The 24,700-nt window shown below is 45.2% G+C and overlaps 1 protein-coding gene across 1 annotated transcript; it reads right to left on the bottom strand.

The window, feature by feature from the left end:
- Window positions 1-1,123: 1,123 nt before the first annotated feature.
- LOC141924108 (uncharacterized) lies at window positions 1,124-24,347 on the bottom strand. Its single transcript, XM_074825987.1, has 18 exons — window positions 24,262-24,347; window positions 23,623-23,737; window positions 22,120-22,294; window positions 21,414-21,525; window positions 20,319-20,425; window positions 19,388-19,514; window positions 18,722-18,842; window positions 18,354-18,439; window positions 17,170-17,294; window positions 15,831-15,890; window positions 11,594-11,660; window positions 10,347-10,441; window positions 8,600-8,728; window positions 7,004-7,118; window positions 6,055-6,192; window positions 5,197-5,363; window positions 4,669-4,757; window positions 1,124-1,513 (listed from the first exon to the last, which is right to left on the bottom strand). The coding sequence occupies exons 1-18, from the start codon at window positions 24,344-24,346 to the stop codon at window positions 1,318-1,320; spliced, it is 2,109 nt and encodes a 702-aa protein (XP_074682088.1). The 5' UTR covers window position 24,347; the 3' UTR covers window positions 1,124-1,317.
- Window positions 24,348-24,700: the final 353 nt, after the last annotated feature.

Below are 24,700 nucleotides of genomic sequence, written 5' to 3'. Positions count from 1 at the left end.
TTCCTAATAAAGATGCTGGAGGGGTTAAAGGCAGAGGGATAACTGTGCAGCTCTAGCTTGGACAGGGCCAAGGAAGCTCTGTGCCTCTGTTTCTGTCTTTGCAATGGACTCACTGTGAAGTTGGCAGATTCATTTGAGCTACACAGCTTGCGTGTCCACCTGTAAACAAGGGCTGTGCTTCCCTGCCTCCCTGGAAACAATATCCTTAGCCTGAGCTTCTGCGATGGCGCCAGGGGACCTCTTGTTCTGGAGGGAAGGGAAGGTGTGACTGAGCGTTTTGGTCCCAGCACGCAGTGCTCTGTTAGGGTCACATGCCTGCCAGTGCTCCTCACCAGCCAGCCATGTGTGGGAAGTTTCCTCTGGCAAGTACCCAGTGGTTTGCCAAGTGGTCATTAATGGAGGTGTGGCAAGAGGGGCTTGTTCTCTTTTGTTTTAGACTCGACACTCTGCATGGAGGAAGAAGGAAGCCCCAAGTTCAGAGAAAAGCGTGTGGAACAAGGGGCAGTCATCTTTTAAAGGCCACCAGCTGACCCCTCTTTCATTAGTCTTCCCTGCTTTCTCCAGGGCATTGGACTTCAGAGGCATGAAAGTGCAGCATTTGCTGGCTGGTTTGGGAAGACCAGTGAGGTTGTCCTACAGTGTTGTGTGCCTGCCAGCTGCACCTTGTCACAGGTTGTGGTCCATGAGACATCTTGGATAGAAACCAGGAGTAACCAGCAAGAGAGGATGTTGCTGCTGGGCCCACCTGAAGAGACACGCTCCTGAAGATCTAGGAGTCAATGACAGAGGAGCTATCGTGATAATGGACAACAGTGATACAAGGTGGAGGAAGGGAAAATTCCCTCAATAGAAAATCTAGGAGGACTGGAGGTTCAGGGAGGCAGAAGGTCTGAAAGACCAGAAACCAGCTTTTCTTTACAAAGAAGTTCCCTGGGTTGGGGCCTCCTTCCCTGAGGGTTTCTCAAGACCAAACCGGATGAGTGTTCCCATTAGACAGAGAAGGGCTGAGATATACTATCAACAGGCAGTAGACAGAAGAACCAAGTAACCAATTTGCTGTAACCCACCAAATTAAAAAAAAAAAAAAAAAAGGAGAGGAAACAACAGCAGACAAACACAAATGTGAACAGTGCAATACAAGCTGTCACCAAATGCACTCCACTGACACTTCACCTCCCAAAAGGTAGTATGCACTGAAAGTCTAAGTCCTCTGGTCAGCAGCCAGCTTTTGAGCTCAAAGCTCAAAACACAGCCCAGTTCCTGGAAATAGCAATGCTGGGAGTGCAAGTTGGTGATGGGTGAGAAAGACATGGTGCTCTAGTCCATCTTCCATACCTTCGCCTCTGGCCAGCTCCTGCTCTTGACTTGCTCCTGGCTGACACTGGAAGTGCTGATTTCTGGGGAAATGGGCTCATAGGAACAGAGAGACAAACTTGCAGCAAGCAGACCCATCCGGACACAGGTATCTGTGTCATGTTTAGCAAGCATCCCTGCAAGGATTCCCGCCATTAAGCTGTGGAGAGAAAGAAAGGCAGTTTTGAACACTGGGGAAACAGCTTTGACTTTGGGAACACGGTTGTTAGTTTGTAAGAACACTCATTTGGACCCAAACTGACACTTACAGAAGCAGAATATGTCACACAGGAGGGGTGAGGTTATAATGAAAAGTTTTTACTTTTTTATATTTATTAGTGCTATTTATAGTGTTATTTATTTGCATTGTATTTGCTTCTCATCTGAGAAGTTGAGGTACTTTCCCATTCTACCCCATTTTCTTTTCTCCCCAGTTTTCCAGGTGAGGCAGGAGAAAAGAAAGGAGTCCAAGAAAGGAAGAATCTATTTTTCCCTTGCTCTCTAATCATTTTGTCACTTGTTGGTGCCTTGTTACATTCCCTTCTGTGCCTCATTGAGAAGGGGTGGATGGGAAGAAAGGTAAAGTTTCCATATATATGTGAGTGGGGCAACAGACACAGCTGGAAAAAGAAATCCAAAGCTGAAATGAGATTTTAGATTCAGATTTTTGTAAACTTTAGCTGTGGTTTTCCATTTGAGATTTCCCAGTAAATATCATGTGAGTGCTTGGAACAACAGCAGTCACCCCCAGGACCTCACAAGGCACCAAGGGGACCATCGGGAGAAGGGGATGACTTCACCATCTGCCTGGCTTGCAGGGAAAGGCTATGGTGAGTCATGGATACGTGCAGGATGGTGTTTGTGATTGGCAGGGAGCAACTACTGTTTATTCCTAGCTAAATACAGTAATGGTGCTCGGAAGCTAGGAAAGGACAAAGGAGAAGTGAAAGAGAAGGGAAAAGATAATATTTGAGAGGAAGAAGCAAGGACTGGAAAATGTGACGGCAGGGAGGACTGATGAGCAAATCTATGGGGAAAGGAAAAAGATCGCCTTTTTTTTGCTCTTTGAGTAATTACCTCAACATCTTTTTATCCATAACAAAGGCACAGAAGATTATGATTTCCATAAGCCATTTGATCTCTCAACAGCTCCAGAAGTTCAGAGTAAATATTTGGGGGAGCATCCCCTAGCAATGCCGTGTGCAGGCACGCGGTGTTATGTTGTCACGGCAGCCGAGCGTAAGGAGCAAACAGCCGCTGCTCCCCACACGCACGCACGGCTCCTTGGGCAGCATCTCTGGAGTTGTAGGAGAGCTGCAGGGCTGAAGCGAGGCGTGAGGTGCCCTGGATCACTGTTTCTGGGTGCACGGTGTCCACTGATTAGTGCCAGGGCTCGCAGGGGCTGAGCTGTGAATGTGTTACAGCCCTGGGTTATATCCTGCTGCACAGTCCCTTGAAAGTGCCAACAGGCTGGGCCTGGGCAACTTTACCCGTTTATATGCTGTGGAGATGGCAGGTACATCGATGTATTGTCCTGGCATTTCCAGCTTGTTTTGGCACTCTTACTCTCCAGAATGGGGATTTCTGCAGCTCAGAACTTTCAAATATTTGTTATTTCTAGATTTAATGCTTAAAAACATGCAGCATTCTTTATTTGGTAGTGCTTTCACTTCTAGTATGATGAAAAGTAAAATGTTATTTTTAATTTGAAGCAAAATGACATGGTTTGTGCTTGGTTGCCGAGGACTCTTCTCGTGTTTATCCAACTGACAATGTTCAGTCAGGCAATACCAAGTTCTTTGAGAAAAGTCCAAATTCCACTGTTGCTCAGAAGGATTTTGTGTCCTTACCTTGTACTTCTTTTGAAATTAAACCGGTGAGTTACACCCAGCTGCTTACTTCCGGGGTTACCAGGAAGGACGAACAAGACAACTATGAATATTCCCACCTGGGGACTCTGGGGAATGGGATTTCCAGACCAACGTTACTTCAGGAACGGGAGCAGTAATGGGCAGTAATAGTTTTCAGATAGCTTTGGAAGGAAAAACAAACTTCAAGTACTCCTGTGTAACTCAGTGCAGGTGTTTGGCAGTGGCACACTTTATCTCGCCTTTGCTCTTCCCTTAAAGTAAACTTTTAAAAGGGAAAGTAAACCCTGAAGAAGATGTTTACATTAGCCTCTAGAAAAAATTGTCCTGTGGTGAGGGGTAGTTGTGTACTGAGCAGATGGTGCAGAGAGAAGACTGTCCCTGGAGGGGCTGGCAGAGGTTGGGCACATCTGCTAGAAGCAGTGAGCAAAGCCGAGCTTTCCTTAGGACAGGCTGACCCTGCGAGGTTCTCCCCAGCACCCATTCCTCTGCTGTTACACTTACTGCTCCAAACAACACATTGGTCTTCGTTGGAGAAGACCAGCTGGCAATTGCAGTCAACTCATTGCAGAGGTGATTTGGGACACAGGGAGTGTTAACTAGCTTGGCAAGAAGTTATTGATTGATCCTAACTCAAATATTGAGGATGTTGTAAGTTTCAAAAAAAAATGACTTTTCATTCTGCACACTCATAAAAGAAAAAAGAAGTGTTGCTATCTTATTAGCAGGTAAGAGTAGTAAATAAAAGGAAATCTCTGATATGTACAGCCTTCTGGTCTAGCACAAGACAATGAAAGGAGAGAATCAATTATTGTTGCATGTGAAGCAAGAAGAAAAAAAACCTGACTACTACATATAGTTTGACAAGTTAACAAGGACCATAATAAAATATTACTCTGACAGACTGAGAATTGATCAGTGGGGCTACGAATAACACCTGTCATTTCCTACTCTGTACTGCATTGTGTGAACAGCCAGGCGAATTACACAGCAGACTCTTTTGAAGCATGAGCTATTGCCAGAGGCAAATGCAGAACCTGATGAAATGCTTTTATAGGGCTATTTGAGCTACTGAGTGGTAGTCCCACTTCCATTGGAGAAGTGTGGAAGCAAAGTAGTTAGTTAGTAAGACAGCTTTGATGTAAAGTGGTTTACTTTGCTTTTAGCAGCTCAGCTTGGACTAATTCAGAACTACTAGATTGCCATGAACGGCTTGGATCTTAAAGAAAAGCAAAAATAATAATGGCAAGACTGGCTTCCAACATGCTTAAGGGGACATTTTCAGAAAGCTTTGCAAGGAATCACAGTAACCAGTCTTGTTCTTGTGTCCTTAGTGTCTGTTCCTCAAGCAGCAGAATATCGTTTGCCTTTGCAGTAGAATTTCAAAGAAACCTGATTATGGCCCTTCCACGTTTAGCTGGAGAAGACAAAGTAGTGAGCCACACACCTGTCACCAGCTCCTGAGACGTTGACTATCTCCTCCCTGCCGATGTGGATGGCGGGGTAGTGGGTGGCACAGAGGCTGGCAGCAGCAGTCTGCGGGGGAGAGAAGGGAAGTTAGTGGGAACTGCCCAAGCTGATAAGGCCTGGTGTGGCTGATGCCATCCAGAGCTGCACGGATGTCAAAAAAAGAAAAGGAAAAAAAAAAAGGCAATAATCTTTTTTTCACACTTTGAAAGAGATTAGCGATTTAAGTGAAGCTTCCGGAAAATGCAGCTTGCGCTCATGAATATTCACAGTAAGAGCATTTAAAACTAGATGACTATAAACACTGCTGCTAGGAGCGAGCAGTATAGGGACAGACAACTTGATTTTCTTTCAGAGCTGTGTATTCCACCCCCTCAAACATGTACATTTGCCAGCAGTGATGCCATGTTTCCCAGGAGCGCTGCCATGCCACCAGAAATAGCAGTGATGCTACACGGTCCCAGAAAAAAGCAACTGAGAGCTCAGAGTTTGTTTTCCAAGCCCTTACCTGTTTGTGAGCTCCTGGATGAAGCGAGATGCTCCCTCCCAGGCTCTTGCCACACAGGAGGACGCCACGAGCACCGAGGGTCACCACCACACAGCACAGGTGGGCCAGCAATGGGCGGGCCAGGGCCATTGCAGTCTGGACAACATCCTCCAACCTGGATGGAAGCTCTTCAGAGAGCAGGGAGGAAAAACTGTGACATAACTTTAAAGGTCCTTGAGTGGCCTTTTTATGGGCTGGCAGACTATTTATGAGCATTGCTACTACAATTTATGAGCACTGCTATTTATGAGCACTTCTGAAATGTGGTTGATATAATTTTTTTTCTTTAAATCATGGGAAACATGGAATTCTCCCACGTTAGATTTCCATACCATACCTCTATCCTATGCTGAGGAAACCACCCCTCATGGGACTAAACGTGTCTGCAGAGATCAAAAAACTGTACTGAATCATGACTTCTTTGTCTTGATGCTGTTGGATTTCCACCTGTAGTGGGGTATTTCATTTCTGCAAAGGGTGGTGCTGTTGGGACAGGTACCCTCAGAGCATCATGATTCAGAGACATGTTTACAAACCAGAGATTGTCCCTGTTCAGCTGATGAAGTGAGGCAAATGGGATCTTTGGTTTTGGACAAGGAGCCATCCCAAGCCTACTGTGCTCTCTGATAGATCATCAGGCCAGCCCGGGCTGTACAACCCACACAGAGATGGCTGTAAGGTGGAAGACACCAAGAGTGCTTATGAATCCCCCCTGTGTTATAACCCAGTTGGCTTGAAATGGGGGCTGAAGCGGAAAATACTCTTCTCCAGGATCTAAGCTATCTAAAAGTGTGACTGACCCTTCTGAGTATTCAATACCTGCTGGCAGAGGGTTCCCGAGGGTCCGATTTATTGCTCTTAGCTCTTGCAGGTTGGGGGAAATGTATGTGAGCGCTTTCCAGCTGTCTGAGAGGAATGGCTTAGAGGCCTTGTTCTCATCTGTTGGCTCATAGCACACTTCAAAACAACATTGCAATTGGTTAGTTAATTAATTAATTAGTGGTTCATCTCTATGTCAGAGCAGGAGGCAGTGTAGAAGGCGTGATCTGCACAACTGGCGTTATACGTGTCATCTATTAGAAACATAAATACTATTTCCCCCATGCTTGGGACAAGGTCTCCCAAGATTTCCTTTCTGCTGCTCAGCAATGAGACAGTTGCTTCTGGCTCTGGGGTGATATAATCAGACTTCAGTTTTGTTACTCCTTTTAGCTGGTTTTGGAGCCTCTGCCAGGTTTTAAGAACATTCTTTCTCCCTTCAGAATTTGCTTTTAAAATGAAGGCATAGCTCTAAAGGTTTAGGAAGCCTTGTGGAGGGTCCTCAGCTCATCAGTGGAGGGGGGGATGTATTTTATGGAAAGTGGGAGAGAAATCCTCTCAAAAGATGCTTTAGCACTTATTCTGCGAAAGAAACTGTATTGCTGCTCAGACTGGCAGAAGCACACATATTTGTGCTTGCCTTGAGATTAAAGGCAAAGAGAGCAGCTTTCCCTGGCTTTCTGGCAGTGCCTAAGGGCTATAGCACCTACATTATGGGAAATGAGATTTAGCTGCAGAATGAGAAAAACTCAGAGAAAGTAGAAATGTTCCATCCATTTGAAATAGAGTAGCAGAGTACAGAAAGCAGTGCTGAATAACACAGCACGTCAGACAATAACCGAGTATCATCTTCAGCAAGCATCAGTGGAGAGCACTCAGGGTGTGCGGAGTGTCTCAGCACACGTGCAGTTAGGAGCTATGGGGCCAGGGCTTGGCAAATTCTCCTTACCTGCTAGCTGATGCTCTCTAGCTAGTTGGCAGATGTACTGAATAGTGGAAAGAGGCACATTTCCATCAATGCAAACTAGTGGGGCCTGGCACAGGTTCTTCTTGAACTGGGACACCTAGGGAAAATCCAGGACACAGTAGAGAAAGCTTGAGTAGTTGCAGAGGGACAAAATGATTGCTAGTCAGACTCGGAATGTAGGATTTTCACTCGTATTGCAGCCCTCAGGTGCAAGCATGAACCTAAAAGAGTGATTCCCTAAGGAAAATGGATTTTTCCATTTGCCTCATCTCCTCCCCTCTTCTTCTTCCCCTGCTCCCTATCATCAAGAGCTGAACTCAACTAGCAGGGCCCCTCCAGCAGAGGAAGATAGTTGCTGGTCCTCATGAGACCACTTTGGTACCCATGGGTCAGTCAGAGAACTACAGGGAAAGGGAATTGCTGCTCTTTAACGCCACTGTAGGATTTATGCCTGGCTTGACTACACCTCTGCTTGCTGGGCATGTCATTTGGATGTCCTCTGTGCACAATGCCTCCTAAAACAGGTTGTTCATCAGAGTGTTTCACTTCTGGGTCCTCCTGCATTGTGTAGGGATGGGGGACAGTGGAGCAGCTGAGTGGGGAGCTGCTGTTCCCTCCTTTGGCTCGCTGAGGCTGCACAAGCACTGCCTGAACACCAGGCCCATGTTGTAGGCACTCGTGCAGCATCCCTCCCATGTCTCTGCTAATCCTGGCAGAAAGAAGGACTGACAGAAGGCACTTTGCAGCAGAAGACTGATTCAGAGTTTCCACTGGCCACAACTGTTTCATAAAGCTCAGGAGAATTAATCTGTCAGGTAATGGTTTTCTGTGCCAAGGCTTGGGAGAGGCAGGGTGGGGATGGAAGTGGAAGCAATGACCATATTTTTCCCTAGGAAGTCTCCACCTCACAGGGATCCCACTGGTAAGTAAATTGCACTTAGCTTCCATATCGCTGTCAGTCATGAAGCACAGGCTTTTGTTCTGTTGACAAAAGAATGAGTAGGGAAGGAGGGTGCAGTGATGGGGCTTTCACTGAATCAGTCCTTAATCACTGCTTCCATTAGCCCTGATGTTTTGAAGGTCTGAATGTGCTGAGCAGCAGTGCCTGTTGGTACAACTCAGCATGTAGAAACAACAGGGATGGTGGGGAGGCGATGGAACAGGAAAACTTGCTTTAACCGGTGTTCTGTCCATTTTTTTTTGTTTTTCCCTAAAGGAAGAAAAACCATTTCTGCAGGTGGACTGGATTTATTACTGGCTTTAAGGTGCCAAAAATTGTAGGTTAGCTGGAACTAGTTAATGAAGAGAATTCTGGCCTACATGTCATGGATGACAGCAGTGATGATACTGTATGGAGCAGAAATAGATAGAAGCTCCATCTGGGTCAGCAGCAACAGAGGGCTCTGGTAGCTTGCCATGCTTCTATCTCAGTGGCCAATTTCTGGGGTTAACTTCTGGATTTCCCATGTTCCCTCTGCACACCCACTCCCTCCTGGTACAGTTTCAACAGTTGCCTTTTGTCATAAGTCCATGCTCCTTCGCATAAGAAAAACCTTACAAATCAGATGGTATGCATACGTATTGCTCTGTTATCTGGCGGTGGATGTCCATATCTCCCAAGCCAAGGCTGAGCTCCCCAGCACTAGTGATCACAGCACAGTAGGTGGCTGTGCTCTTCCCCTCCAGCTGAAGGACGGCACTCATGTCCTAAAACAGGGAGGACAGTTATACATAGAGCATGTTTCTCTTCCCTGCCACACTCAGCTCATTCTTTCTCTGTGGCCACCTGATCAGTAGCCCAGCTTGCTGTTCTCCCTTCAACCTCCCTTCTCCCTTGAGATGAACAACATTTCAGAGGTATCTCAGTCTAGACAGTGCTGGCAGATGGCTATTTTTTCATATTTGCAATGCAACAAATGCCACAGCTTAAAGAAATCATTTAGTAATGAGAGTGACAGCTCTCTGCTGTGCAGTTGTGTCCTTGTTGTAACGGAAGAGTGGTCTGAAGCCCTGCCTGCTCCAGCCATCCATTCCCATAGCTTGTGTGACACTTCGATGGCCTGCCGACATGCTGCCATGTCTTGATGGCACGCTCCAGCTAGCGGTTATGTTAGCCACCTCGCTGACTGCAGAGCCTGACTTTGAGGGCAGCCTTGGAGCCATTTTTACAGCAGTGACACAGAGTAACTGTGAGGCGTCCTTCCTCTATGGGTCTTGTGAACGACCTGCTTAGAGAACTCAGGGCATTTTATGGGATATACATGTGGACAAAGAAATGTGTCGTCCCCCCCCCAGTAGTTCACAGGAAAGTTGGAGGTTTTAAGGAAAGGGTCCTCTCCAACACTGATGGTAATGTGTTTTGTCACAGTCAAGGATTGCTTGGTGGCTGTCCAGCAAGTCCATCTTCCCTTAGGAGACTGTTCACTTTGATAACACAAACTGTGCTGTGCTGGGTAGAGGAAGGATTATAGACCTGCTGCTAGGATGCCTTTATAAACCAAAAAAGAGTTAATGTAATTGCTTCATTTACTGAGTTGCTCATGTAGGCAGAACTAAGGCCCCAAGTGCTCTGTTTGGATACCAGGGTCCTGAGGGCAGTAATAGGCCTTAATAGCCCTGACCAGCCTCACCTGGGGGCTCTACCTACACCCCCTCTCCTCGCTTCTCTTCAGTCCTGCCTTTTCACTGTGGAGGTGCCTGCTGCCCTAGGTTAGGGCTGCCCTCCTGGCTTTCTCTGCTCCCTGCTGGGATGGTGATGTTCTGCCTTGCTGCCCCTGGTGAGCTCCTGCTGCTCCTGGCTCCCTGACCTTGGTGGATGAGCTGCTGCTGAAGTCAGGTATTCCTCTGGTGCACAGTTAGGGGTGTACAGCTATGTGGAGGACCCTACTCCTCTGAACCTGGGAGGTGCCCAGCCTGGGTTCCCATTTCAAGGTTTTCTCTGTCTTATGCTTTAGCCAAACCAGGCTGATTTCGGCATTGCTTTGTCTATTCTCAGGGTCGGGGTTTACATATTTCTGGCTGTGCTTAGGCCTTACTAGATTTTTTTCATGGTTCCTCCTGATTTACCTCTCTTTCTCCTTCAAGCACCACTTCCTGGAGCTGAATTCAGACCCCATGGTTCAGACTCCAAATGGGACATACATCTAGCCTGTATTTTGGGGGGTGGCTCCTTGCCTTCTAATTGTCTGTAACTAAAGGAGCATTGAATTATTCTACTCTTAGCCTGATGGAAGGTGGCTCTTGTCTGCCAGGGTTGAGAAGACTTTTCCTTCTATGTAACATCATCACTTCCATGCTTCTGAGGTGCCACTACTGTGCAACATACCATGTGGTGACAGTAGTGCAGGACGGACTCTGAATGTTCATCCTTCCCCACAGCTGATAAAAAGAGAGGAGTCTGTCCAAGACGGCTTAAGCAGTCTAAAAAGCAAATGGAAACAAAAGATATTAATAAATCCATCAGATACTGTGAACAGAGTGACAGCCTGTGCAGGATGAGTGTCTGTAGGAAAGCCTTCTCCCAGAAAACTTAATGCCCATCAATCCTTGTCTAGAAGGACGCTCAAGATGAAACTCAGCCACAGCTGCTGCAAATGACGGGCTGAGGTTGAGTGGGATGATCTATGTCTGCCTGCTGCACTGGCACTCTGAATTCTCTGCATTTTTTGGAACATCTGGGAGTGGAGGAAAAGAGAAGAAGGGGAAAGAAACTTCTGCACGTCCCTGGCATCATCTCCTTTATCATCACAGGCATGTGGGCTTTCTCACATTGCTTCTGTGCTTGGCCTTCCCACACTGCTGTTCCCACCATGCTATTTTACTAGAACAACTGAATCTGAACGGATTCACAGGAAACCCTTCTTCCTCTCCCTCCAAGTTACCATAAATTATACCTCAGCGGGTGGCATGGGTGGCCTTGTTTTCCCCCCTTGATCTTCCCCATTTGTGATCTGAAGTGGTAGTAGATTTGTGTTAGGAAGATCTGGGAAAGGTCAAAAAGCCAGAATAATCCTAAAATAATTTTGCAATCTGCCCTTGCTAATTTCAGTACCCAAACACTGGTCTGCTGCTGCTTGTGGTAGAGCACCAGGTACAGCGTGATCCTTTCCTGTTGCCAAGGACTGTAGTCCTTTTTCTTCTACCATAATTCCTGTGCCCCAGTTCCTCTTGTCCATGGTGCATGCATGATCATCTTGGAATAAGCTTATTCCTTTCAAATTCTTGCTCAAAACATACTTCGGTTGCAACTATAACCTGGCATTCATTCAGTGCTGAGGGCCAGGCTGTTCAGTAGTCACTGGAGATCACTGATGCTTATTTAACTTTGATTTGGGGTCACTGTGCTATGTGCTAGTTAACTTCATATTTGTGGACCTTTCTTTTCCTGAACCCAACTCCCTCCCCTCTTATTTCTTGGAATGGCCCCTGCCTTTTCCAGGCAGTCTGCCCACTGGTATATTGCCTAATGTGTCCCAGATCTTAACAGCATTCAGGAGCTCCTGCTGTTGAAGGACTACCAAAGGACAAATCACAGCTGGCACGCACCCACAGGCAAACCCAAGCATTAGGCACCTGCCAAGTTTCTTCCGACGCCGCCAAAGGTTTGTCTCACTCTTCCAGCATTTGTTTGCCCACCACCCTGGAAGAATAAATTGTTAATTGGCAAAACTTGGAGGGCTGCTTGGCATAGGTGCTATGTCTCCATTAACATGTGAAGTCGATATTGCTGAAACATAGGTCAGCAATTAGAGGGAGCAGAAGGCACCTATCTACCACATTGAGGGCAATACAAACTTCTACAGCCATCTACAGGCTTCAACCTTGATGACAAAGGCCCACTTCCTAAGACAGGAGATCTGCTTGATCTCCCCATGTATTGCTGTTTTGGTCTTATTTGCTAAGACCTCTTAGAACAATGTTAATGAGTGTTTCAGTCGATAAAAGCAGCCCTCTGAACTTACTTGCTCACAATAGCACTGGGATTCCAGAGCTGCTGACCCAGCCCTGATGGGGTCTGCAGCTGCCTTCCAGGCCACCCAGCATTCCCTTTAAGCAGTTTGGTTTATTTATTTATTTATTTATTTTCCTCTTTGAAAGTAAAATGAGATGTGTTACCTTCGCCTGTACTGCCTCTGTACTTTACTCATGGAAGGATCTGTTTCAGTGTCTGAATACTTTTTCACTTATTCTTCTCTTCCCAAACATCTCCCTCATCAAAAATACCCTTCTTCTCCACCTGTGTGGTTATCAACTTCTCTTTTCTCTTGCCTCTGCCTTCCACTCCTCTGTCCATCTGTCAGTCTGTCACAAACACCCAAATTGTCAGAGCACAAGCAATCCCTCACCCGTCTCCTCTTCCAATTCTTCTGCCACAAGAGTTACATCAGTAAGTGCTCAGATCAGTTTGGGCTTAATCTGGCTATCAAATGTTTTTAAAGCTCTTGTTTCATAAAATCCTGAAACGTACTTTCCATTTCTGAAGACAGCTTGCCACTGGAGGTCATAATGATCTCCACCGTTCTGGATAAGTCAGAGCTTTCAAGAGTTTGTCGAGTGTTTGGGTGGCAAGCGCTGAAGTGTGTGCATGCCTACACACAGCAGCTCCTGGCTCAAATTCTCTCTGCCCCATGTTAGCCCAGGTGTGCCAGAATACCCCTGCACTACACATTTTTCTTGCTTGTGAACACCACTATCTATCTTAAATAAATGTATTGCCGTCTCGCAGTAAGAAATATTCTGCCTGCAACCCATCACTGTTCTTGGGCGTTCCCAAAACTCATACCAAAGCTCCCCAAGGACCCTTCTTCTTCCCCTGTGTGAAGCTGTACATCTGTCCTTTGCACACAATGCTTTCTTCTGCATCCAGTCCTATGACTGTAAGAGGCTGCTCTCCCATTTAAATATGCTCTTTTATTACTCTCTTCTGACCTCCAGGCTGTTTTTGTTCGCCTTGACTCTCCAGTTTTGTAGTCTGTAAGACTTGGTGCTAATTCTTGGTTGCCTTTGCTTTTCTGTCTGGCAGCTTTCCAAGCCCTGATCTGCTCAGACCACCTGAGCAGAGCTGCATGTATATAAGCAACCTATGGCCTCTGTCCATCTTTCCACTACTTGTCACTCCTTATTAACCCAAATGCCCCTCTGTTACATTTGCTCATGCTCCCTGGGAATTGCCACTGGTACTGCCAGGAATGAGGATATTTCCATCTGCAACTGTCTCCTGTTGAGTGTTGCAGATTTCGAAAGCACTGAGCTTGCCTATTTTAATTCTGAAGCTCACTAGCCATAATAGAGGCAGCCAAGGGAAAAAAAAAAAAACCCAAACCAAAAACCACCACCACCAAAAAAACCCACTCCAAAGTAAAAAGCAATTATTCTTGTTTAGGCAAGTCAAACAACATGGCTTTGAACACTGGCCCCGATTTCAATGTTAAAAGAGGCTACTAACTGCCATCAGTAATGAGCACAAACTCTATTTTATGTAGTTCCACTATCTGTTTTTCAAAAATGGTGCCTGCAGGAATGTTGAAAATACTCGTGAGCTTCTTTCATTGTCTGGCACACTGGCCTTCTCTTTTAGTCCTCCACACATCCCGAAGGCAGAGTTTCAGGTTTTTTACACCAAGCCTTGCCCTAACAGCAGATGTACCAGCCTCCCACTCAGGGACCCAGCTGTGGGTGCTGTTGTACAACCCCACAGAGCTTTAAAGTAGTAGATGGGCGCAGTGAGAGAGAAACTAGCAGCCTGCTTTTGAAGAAAATGACTGGCTTTCATTGTACCTTGCCAGCTCAGCTGGTAACTCCAAATTTGAGTGGTACTAGGTATCCCTTCTACATTGTGTTCAGGTGGAGGCTGGCTGAGATGTAAAAACTTAGGTGAAAATGGGCTGATGCTTTCTGGCAATGTTTGAGAATTGAGTCTCTGGGACCTTCTTCCATGTCCTAAGAAGTTTGAATTCCTAACATAAAATGAGACTCTGCCCAACTTCTGGGTATTCTGAGAGAGTTATAACCATAATGCTGCTTCTAACACCTTTCTCTGAGCAAGACCATGCATCCTTATCTGCAGGTCTGATAGCTACTTATAAAGCATTTTGTTTCTGGATAGCCTTGAAAGCCCTGTGGGAATGACAACCAGGACAGATGACGGTTGCTTTCTTGCTGAGACAGAATGAGGTCTGAGTACCCCAGTGCTCTGCAACAAATCCAGCATGCATAAGGGTGGGGCCTGCTGGGTGCTGAGCCCTTTGAAAAAATCTGTCCTTAAAAGCCAAAACAAAGCAATGCTGTTGAGAGTGCCTTCTCCTCTGTGCCTAACCACAGCAGCTGTCAGCAGGAACGTTTTGGCTCTCAGTTCCCAAATCCTCCTGCAGCTTGGCATTTGGGTAGCTGCCACAATGGACCATCAGCTCTAGGGCTCATTGCTATACAGAAGGGCAGCTAAAGCCTCACTTTTTTGTGCAACATTAAAATCTCCTTTTTTCCTTTTCCAACTTTAGCTGTTCCCAGGGGGGTCTACAGCTGCCCTTGGCCCCTCACCATGCCTTGGGTGGTCCAGGGATCTGCACTCACTTCTGATGCCACGGGGTGGCTGCCCACCCTTGGACACAGCTTAGCTCCTTGTCCTGATAGCTGAGTGTGGGGTATGTATGTTATCAGTTAGATCACAGCTGAAGCAGTTGAACTTTTGGTTTTGCAAGCCTTCATAGCTGATGCCACAGCATGTGTCACCATTGACCATTATAATACTTTTTGGCCTCTGCCTCTGTATCACTGAATAGCCAACTTCCTTAAGGACTTCTTCCCCAGCACGTCTTTCCCTGACTGAGAGGTCTTCACAGACTGCCCCATCTGATGGCAGGAGTTTCCTGCCTTGGCAGGAAAAATAGAGTTAAAAAAAAAAAAAAAGAGTAATTTGAGACACCAAACAACTTCTGAGCAAGCTTCACCACTCAATCTGTAGTACTTCATATAGCTCAACAAAAATTTACAGACTATGCAAATGGCTGTCATTTGCATGGGGAAGTCCCAGGTCTGTTCCACTTTAGCTGCTTGGTTGTTTCTTGATCAAACAAAATTGAGAGGAAGAAGGTCTGGTAACATTTAAAATGTTCTATTTTTTTTTAAGCAATCTTTTTCTTTTTTTTTTTTTTTGTGACTCAAATCCTTTATGACAGAGGAAGTTGACTCTCTTGTTTAGCTGTATCTGTGTCAGTATTACTTTTCTCAAAGGTTTCTTACCACTGTGGAGACTCTTGCTCCTATTCATGCTGCTTTCCATAGCCAAGACAGTCCCAGGTGGCCAGACCTGGCTCTTACCTAGGCATTTTCTCCCTATAGGGTCTGTCCTTAAATTAGAGGTTGTCATAGCACAGTGAGGATCTCCACCTATTGCTTCTAGTTCTTTGCATATGTGTTTCGAGAGCACCCTGGGCAGCTCTTCTGCTAAAAGAGCAATTTGGGCTTATGGCATCAGAGAATATCCCCAAGGTAACTTAACTTAGACTGTAGAGGCCAAAGTCATATGTGGAGATTGTAAGGATGATACATTGCTCTGTCCCTGTCCTGAGTGGTAGGGATAGTGACTTTCAGCACAGGAGCAGAGTAGGTCAGTATGTATCACTCCATTGCCCACCTAGACAACACACCAAATGCAGCACTACACCTCCCAGGTTTGTGCATGTGTGTGCATACAGATATGTGGATATCATGCATCATACCACCATCCCCCCCACCCCTCTTTGGCTTGACACTCCTGTAAAAGTAGCTGGAAATGACAGTGATGCTAAGAAAACTGCTATAGATACAGTACCAGGATGACAGGGTTCTGTGCCTTGGCTATAAAGTCAACGTTGATACCTCCAATCACGACCTTGAAGAGGGAAGAAAGAGGTAAACAGCAGTTGGAAGGACTTGAGGAAAAAGTTTCCAAGTCTTTGCTTTTCCTAGTCACTTTTCCCACCCTCTTGAGAGCTGTCTAATTTACAGTGTGAAGCCCTGTGCTCAGTTTGGATGGCTAGACACAGGTCTGTACAAACCTGATTAGAATCTAAATCTCTTCCATATATTGCTTTCTGAATTATGCCTGCTCATAGCCAGCCCCAGCATGGCAGGTGGGATGTTACTGTGTACATATATGGGTGCTGGCAGTTTCTCTGTGTAGTGGTAGAGTAATATAAGAAGTTGCATGGGTCTGGTTGTGTCAGTGTCCTTGAAGCCATCTCTCTTGGGACAATTTCTGCCATACCAAACCTCAGAAACATTTAAGCACTGCTGTGTTGGGGAAAAAAAAAAAAATAAAAAGAAAGCAAAGAAAATGGGAAAAAGTGGGCAGAAAAATGCAGTCATTTCTCGCAAGCTCCCAGAAGAAATTGCCATACCCAGTGACACTTTACGGATCACTGTCTTATTGTTCTACAAAGCCAGAAAAAGCAGTACAGCTCCACAAACAGGAAGTTTCCAGATTCTTTGGGGACATAGAGCTTTTTCTTCTCGTTCCATCAAATGCTGGGTTATTGCCTCTGGAGTCATTGCCCTCTTTTATGTTGACAAATCCTATCGCAAATGGGTTTTAGAAAATTTTTCAGCTCTCTAAAGACTACCTAAAATAGATTTCCTGTAAATTATGTGGCACATACAAAATCCAAGATAGTGAATAGAGTATTAGGGTTATAATGGATCTTGTTTGGGATATTCTGTACCTCTTGTAATTTTGGCAGTCATGAGCAGGAGGCCAAAAGAGATATTTATAAAACGTGTAAGGCTCAGCAGCTCAAAATATCTCACTCCATCCTCTTCCAGGTCTACTCCTGTAGTCACGAGTTCCCTGGCACTGAGGGCAATACAGTTGAAGTTGTATGTAAGGGCACAGTAAAAGGTGAAAAGGTGATTAAAGTTTTAATGGATTTAATGGTCTAAGACTTTATGGGATTAGGCCACTGTCAGTCTTTATTCCCTGTAAATGTGGATAAGGGGAGGAGGAGAGGATATTTATCTGAGAAGAATAAAAAATATTAAAGAGAGAATGTCTGCTAGCATGAATCAGAAAGATTGGCCTCTGGCTGAGTCACCTTTTACTTTTGGGAATAGATATAAATTTATCCCGTGCTGTCAGCAGAGAGGCATTATATGGAGGACAGCAGGAGACTCACTGGTTGAGGTAGGATTGTGTCCTCTTGCCAAGGCAGCTTCCCCTTCCTTCTGGCTTTCTGTAGTTTGTTCAGGGCCACTGCAATACAGCTGCCCACCCTGGCATTGTTCTGGATCAGAGCAAGGTCTGTTTGGCATTTCTTTGAGGAAAAGAAAAAATAGCAGCAAAATTGACCTGTCAGAAGCCTACGCAGGAACTGCCTAGAGGGAGAAAGCAGAAAATACATGCTATGAGAATTGATCCCCCTATACCATAATCCTTTGGGGACACACATACTGGGTTACAATACTGCATGAACACCCTGAATTTTTTTAAGTTTTCTCACCTTCCTCCCCCTGTGTCCACAGAGAGGGAATCTGTCATCTCAATTTGACAGATAGGGAATGGAAGTAAAGGCTTCACAGAGAAAAAGAGAAGGTGAAGTACTTAAACTAGAGCCGAAAGTCTAAAACCCTTTGAGGATCTTGGCTGGCTTTTCCAGAAAGAGATGCCTACCAAGATTTTTGTCAAGACTCTATAAGCAATTTTTTCAGCAGTTTCACTGGGAGCAGAGTATCAGAGGCTTTGAAAGCCCCACTTTGTGGCTGCATACAGCTCTAATATCCAAAAATGCCTTTATCAATCTGCCCTGACTGACCGGGTCTCCTAGAGGGCTGGCAGCAGAGCCTGGATGTGAATCCAGCTCTTCCAGATCCTACACTGGCATCCCAGCCAGTAGATCTGCTTTTCTCTTGCCTGTGCAAGAGGATTCTGGCCCACCAAGGGGTGGTTTTCTTCCAAGTTTCTCTTACTCTGCACCCATGTGAAGAATTGGATAAGGCAATGTGAGGTATAGCACAGTGCTCTGGGAAGCCCAGGTACCTTCCAGTGAGCAACTCCACCACAGACAATGGTGTCCTGAGACTCCATCACAGAGCAGGCAAGCTTGGGGATCAGATGTGAGGGATCTCTTTGGGCTCGGGACCACTTGCTGTCTGTGCTGGCCTCCAATTTTTAATGCAAAAGTGAATAAGGTGTTCCTGAAAAAGCAGGATGCAGTTGATAAGCTCTCATCTCCAGATACTGAAGTGTTTGCCCCTTGCTAGACTGTCAATAAAGTGACAGCATTTTCTACCAAGCGTTATCAGAAGAGATATGAAATACGCTGGAGTACCTTCCCCACCCCCCCATTCAGTAAAAGGATACTGGAGTCCAGTGACCTCCCATCAGTTAATTCACTGAGCTTCTGTAACATAAAAGGTGTCAGTTCTTTGCCTGTGATCCCTTTGGACCTGCAAATGTAAAGAAAATGCCTGCAGATGAGATGACTGAGCTGAAACAACATCAAAGAAGCAGCACTGCTGCTAGCAGATAATTTATCTCCTTAACCACATACCCTAAAAAGTCCTATAAACAAGATTCAGGTTAGGTAAAACTATGGTTGAAAGCATCTTGTGGGCTCACCCGTGCCCACAGTTAAGCTGTGCTACAGCCCCTGCAGCAGTGTCCCTGGAATTGTTTACTTCCCCGTGACCACTGGGTGAGCAAAGGACAAGGCTTAGGTTGCTTCTCACCTGGCTTCGCTGAGAGCTTGCTGGATGGCCTCTTCCATCACCTGGCCTGAGGCAGCTCGCTCCTGGGGACAGGGCACGGCTATCAGCACCCCGCTGCTCAGGCCTAGCCCCAGAGCGCTGGCTGGGAGAGGACAGGCAGATCATTAGCAGTTCTCCTTGGATAAATCAAATGCTGAAGGGACAGGACAGAGGAGAGTGGGAGTGGGAGTGGGGTGAAGAGCTGGAGCTCCTTTTCTTAGCTGACCCAAGGACAGGTTCTTTTCCAGCTACCAATCACTCTACATCTGCCTATTTGTTTTGAGTCTGTCTGTACAATAAAAGGGGCAAAGAATTTTTTTTTTTTTAAATAAAGAAAACTAATTCTACTTCTGAAGGCCCTGTTTTTGTAAACACATTAACATACATGTTCCCTTCACTTCACCAGTGTGAACAAAACATGTATGGACATGCCAAGGTGGCTGCAGCTAGCTAAAAAACTTGTTGTAAAGACTGAACTTCCCTGGTACTTTGTATTCAAAACACTGAAGCAGGAATGGGGAAGGTGGGATGGCTTGGGTTTTGGGACAACCCTTCTCCAAAGTTAAAAAAGAAAGTGCCTCATCCAAGGTGATTTTTGTGTCCCTCTTTTCCAGGGCCCTACATGGGCCTTTCCCTTCTGAAACACACCAATGAGTTCAGCTGCCTCCTTTTCATCCCGGACGTGATATGGTGCCTGGAAACCGCTCTGGCGTGAGAAGAAGGCTGGGAACTCCCTTGACTCTCCAAAGGCAGCTACACAGACTCCCTGAGTCTCCTGCAGCAGTGAAGGTGAGACAAGAGGGTAATCAGTGGAGGGAAAGGGGACCCACCAAAAAAATAGCACATTTTCCTTCTACCCAGCTAGAAACTACTTTTCTTTAGCACAGGGTTTGGTTATTTTTATACATCCTATTCTATTCTATTCTATCACCAACATTTTTCAAAGTAAAGAGCCAGACATGGTAGCTGGTTAGACAGAATCTGGCTTACTGAGGCACAGGAGACATGCACGTCTTTTGCTTGGGCTCGGAGCTGATCAAAAGCCACACAGCTGCCATTAGCACAATACTGAGTCCAAGGTAACAACCTGTGATCTGAAGACATGTCATGAGCTGACAGGAATATAAATGATTGAGAAGTATTGACGTCGGCTGTCACCTGAAGTGCTGGCCCTGGTGGTTTCCAACATACCAAACCTTAAAAAGTGACTCTATTAAAAATCATCTTGATTCCCATTTTAATTCTGATTTTTATTTTAGTGTTTGATGGATCTAGCCTGCCTGATCCATCAGTTCTGGAGTGTTCTCCCAGAAACGCAAGTCTAAGGGCAGAGAAACATGGCGTGGCTAGCGCTGCCTTTGGCCTCAGCTGGAATAGCTGCTGGCACAGCCCCTTGCTTTATGCTAGGGAGCAGCCCAGCATTTCTACAGCTCCAGGACTAGAGTAACGTAAATATGGCTTCATGTCCTCTCAACAGACATTTTAAAAAATGCTTAATACCTACCCCAACACCACTGGGTGTTCTGTACACAAAATACAACATTATCTGCTTTCAGGCTCAGCAGCCCATGCTACCTACCAGATATTCCAGTGTCCTGCCAATATCAAGGATAGACTTGACTCCTGCAGATACAACAGCAACTGGCGTTCTTCCTAGCTCTGTCAAGTCAGCACTCACATCCAGACCTGTCAAGGGACAAGCAGCCGTTGGGTGGTGATTGTGTTGTACTCCAAACTGATGTGATCTGTCCTCTTAAAAAACTATATCTGCCTGGGATGACACTGCCTGCTTTTGTAACCATTTAGATACATGAACAAGTATTACAGGTTTAGATCATGCCTTTAGGTGTTGAGATTGTAAGAGATATTGACAAAAAGAAGTCACATGGCTTAAGGCAGAGGTGCAGGCTTGCACTGTATCTCTCAGCTCTTTGATCACATCAATAAACAGCGTGCAAAAAAAGGGTATAAAAGAAAAAAAGAAAGTGTTATAAAGCAAGGACAAAATTGAAGGAGATGGAATATAATTTAAGTAATTTTGATGTTGGTATTGACATCACCGGCAAAAAAAGCGCCACAGGAGCTTTGCAGACCTCAGGAAACTCCCTGGTCTGGAATTTACATCACATCTGAAAGGGATGGCATCCAGCAGGGTGCTTACGTTACGCTAGGAATATATCTAAGAAGAGAGAAGGTACTTAAAGGTCACAAACTTCACTGCCAAGGCTGGGCCATTTTCCAGAGAGGAGCACACACCTCTAACATGGACCAGGGCCTAAGTCTCTTCTTTGGTAAGACTCTCTTTCTCCTCAGCTGAGAGTCGATAACAACACTGTGCTCGGTAGCCAGTATCAGGTTACCCAGCCACTACAAACTGGGAGAGGTACAGTCAGCTCCTGTTGCACCAGCAAACAATATCCATACAACTGAGTAAGCAAAGCATAAAGAGAAACTCCCACCCTCTTAACAACTGGCCAGTGCTTGAGAGGAATATTCAGAAGCTTCTGGAAAGGAGATACTGGGAAGAAAACAACCATAATATGGTCAAGAAGAATGATAGCTTCACTCTTCTGAGTGGACAGTTACTGTAGGACAGACTGGGAAAAAGGAAAAAGATGGAATTAAATAAAACAGTAGCAACGTAGAGCGAAGTAGAATTTATTGATTTTCTTACTGTTCTCTCCTCCCCGATGGACACCTCCTATGCCGCCTGTCACAAACACGGGGATTCCTGCTTTGTGTGCAGCAATCATTGTTCCAGACACTGTAGTGCCACCAGACAAGCCCTGTCAGGGGACAGCCAGTTGCAGTCAGCACCAGAGTGGCCCAAGAATACCACATGCAGGCAGCTATGGTTGTGGTCTATTACACAGAAATGTCACAACAGTTGGCTCTTGCCAGCTGGTAGGTGAAATTCTGATATTCTATTGGGCAAAACTGCAGAGGAATCACTGTCCTTGCTACGTAAACCATTCTTGCCCTGGTGACAGCAAAGGCCTTTGTTCTCCAGGGCTTTCCAACCCAAAGGCTTCATGGGCAGCTAGGGTGACCTTAAGAACTGTGTGTGTTCCTCGGGATGGACTGCATGTCATATAGTTAACACGTAATGCAATGATGCCTTATCATGCCAGTAAGAATATTCTTAGCCAAGTGCTCATGGCTTGCCAGCCAATCCAGAATGACTTTTCAGGAGCTGTATTTCATGGCTGTTATTCCCTCATTCTGTTTCTGACTCTAGATAGGACACGTTTGAGCTTACCAGTAAGACACCACTTTACATGATATTTTCAAGAGGTTTAAAAGCCACCTGGCTTGAAGCTGGAGAGCACTATACTATTGCCATATAGAAAACACCACAATAGAAAGTCTGCATACCATACCTGGCTGAGGACGAAAGGAAGATCTCTCCGAGACACTTTAACTACATTTTTACTGCTTGCCAAGAACTCAAGTTCCTCGTCTGTGAGTCCCACATGGATTTGACCCCTTAAAATACCTACAGTGGCTGGCACTGCTCCGTGTGTTGTTACAATTTCTTCCACCTCTCTGGCCATGCTAAAATAAGATGAACAAGACAACAATGACAAAATTAGTGAGGCAAACAATCAAGAAAACTGCCGTATTTGGCCATCATTCCCAGTTTCCAGTTTTATACAGTTCTCGGGATTTCAGTGAAGTCCAGTTCCTCTTCTGTATCTTCCTAATGGCAGAAGTCTTTGCACTTGAATTTGCAGAAGTGCAGACCCCCATTTACAGGACAGAAATGTCCAAGCTCTGTGCTTCATTGTTGAGAAAAATCACTTGGTTTGCAGACAAATCTGGTTGTACAAATAGGCTACTGAAAATAGGGATCTTCTCAAAATAGGACCTTTCTGTATCTATTACCTGTTATTTGTCTGAGATCATAGACCTTCACAGAAACCCCAGGTAATTCAAGCCCTGCTCAATGTCCCTCAATATATCCCTGGTCAATGTCCTGACTGGGATATATTTTTCACAATACAAGCAGTTACATATAGAGTAACAGTGCCAAAAAGCTGCAGTCTGAGGATACTCTAGGGCTGCACACTAGGTCTTTCTAACCTTTGCAGGTTTTATACTTGATCATTCATACACTATTCTTTTTAAGAGCAGCTTCTTCTCCCTTTTTGAGCTATCTGTAGATATGCTAGGTGATCTTTAACTACTGAAACTACCTCCTCCCCAAAACCGAGTTTTTAGAGCTTCATTCTAAGACAGAATGTCAGGCAGAATAATGGCCAGGTAAAAAGCAAGATGGAAAATCAATACTGAAACCTTCCTGTGCTTTCTGGAAGCAAGGATGGAGGGGAGAGTGAAGTGATTTGTGGCACCATAACTCGGTGAAACACAAGTCTACTGAACATCAATAAACAAAGGGTAGAAGTGGGGCGTTTTCTGTGTGGGGTACACAAGGCAGCGAGAGGAACCAGCAGCTCTCACAATAGCTGTTCTGAGTGACATGCTAAGGAACAGACTTCACTATTGTGTTCCAATCCTTTTTGCATTACAAAAGATATACCAGAAGAAACCGCAGTGTTTTCAATGTCTGTGCAAACTATGCAGCCAAAAAGGCTGGTAGCTCTCTTTTAGAGCAAGTGATGACATCAGCTGCTGCCACATTTTAAAGGAAGCCAGAAACTTAAGGTGTTGGATAAGGAGACAAATAGGTACCCCATATGTGTCCTTAAAAGTCCAGATACAATTGTTTTACACCTGAGCTCATATTCTGCATGCCTAGCAACCTGACATTTCCATTTGCTCTTACAAGGGTTTTAGCTTGACCAAGAATACTGATACCAATCCACCAATTATATGCCTCATTCTTACAACTTCGTTGAATGAGGAACATCAAAATCCACCACCTCAGATTCTGAGGATAGGCCATGCCATGTGTAATGATGGTGCTTTCCAAGGCTACAACTGGTCTCCCCTCCATCAGGGCTTCCTGTACTGAGGGCTGAATCTTGAAATAAGCACCTGAGGATAAACACAGAAAATTGAATTATTTGCATGGGTATTTGCAGTAACTACTGAGTGGTTTTATAAAAGGCAAATTGTCATCATCACAATAAATTTATTCCCTTCTTCAGCTGTTCTTTAGAGTGAATTCACAAATAACTTCACGAAGACTAAAGCTGTGTTTTAGGTAAGTGAAATATTTGCAAAATACCTCCACTGTTAATATTAATAACAACCCTCATCATCATCACTAAATGCTCCTCTGACACCATTTTTGCAGCTGGGTTGTCAGCGGTTCCAGTAACATTACTTTAAATCAACATTACTGTGAACAAAGTGAGCCCTGCAACCATGCCCAACGATTATGTTTTAAAAGAGTGGAAGCACTAAGGATACCATAGTAACTTAATATAAGACTATGGTGCATCAAGACTATTGTTACTCTTTGCTTTGCTCCCAGAATACTGGCAGCAAGGTCCCTGATGCATTCAGATGAGGAAAATGCTTGCCACCCAGGAACTGTTTCTGAATATGCTACTCACCATGCAGAAATCTTCTCACCTGGGTGGTCCCACATGCTGCAGCGGACACATGTCTTCCCAGGCTATAGGTTATCTTCCTAATCATCTTGTGCCTACAGATGGTCCTGAGATAACAAAAGTCAGGTAAAAATGGAAGTAATTTAGCGATGATGTGACTATGTGAAGCTAAACATATCATCTCTTGCCTTGATCTTGGAAGGTAAACTACCCTTGCCCAGATTGCCTGGAGATTCTCCTGGTGTTTCAAGCATGAGCCAGGGTGTCCAAGCAGAATGTTAAGCTGCGGAAACCGAGCTGGAAGAATTTACCTGACCCATTGTCAATGCTGGGCTGAAATCACAGTGGAGCAGAGGAAAGGATGAGGAGTAACGAACTACAGGGAGTTTAGAAGTAGACAACCTTTTAATTTCCAAAACTACTTGCTCATGATAAATTACAG

The sequence above is a fragment of the Strix aluco genome, chromosome 5 (genome assembly GCF_031877795.1).
Source record: "Strix aluco isolate bStrAlu1 chromosome 5, bStrAlu1.hap1, whole genome shotgun sequence".
NCBI lineage: Eukaryota > Metazoa > Chordata > Aves > Strigiformes > Strigidae > Strix > Strix aluco.
This window is presented reverse-complemented; position numbering and strand designations above follow the sequence as displayed.

What these genes read in the sequence shown, in the direction of transcription:
- LOC141924108 (XM_074825987.1), bottom strand. Translation starts at nt 24,346, where the DNA reads ATGATTAGGAAGATAACCTATAGCCTGGGAAGACATGTGTCCGCTGCA. An exon ending in GGTGAGAAGATTTCTGCATG is followed by an intron (nt 23,738 to 24,261) that starts GTGAGTAGCATA and finishes GTTTATCCTCAG; the next exon opens with GTGCTTATTTCAAGATTCAG. An exon ending in GTCTCAGGAGCTGGTGACAG is followed by an intron (nt 1,514 to 4,668) that starts GTGTGTGGCTCA and finishes TTCTCTCCACAG; the next exon opens with CTTAATGGCGGGAATCCTTG.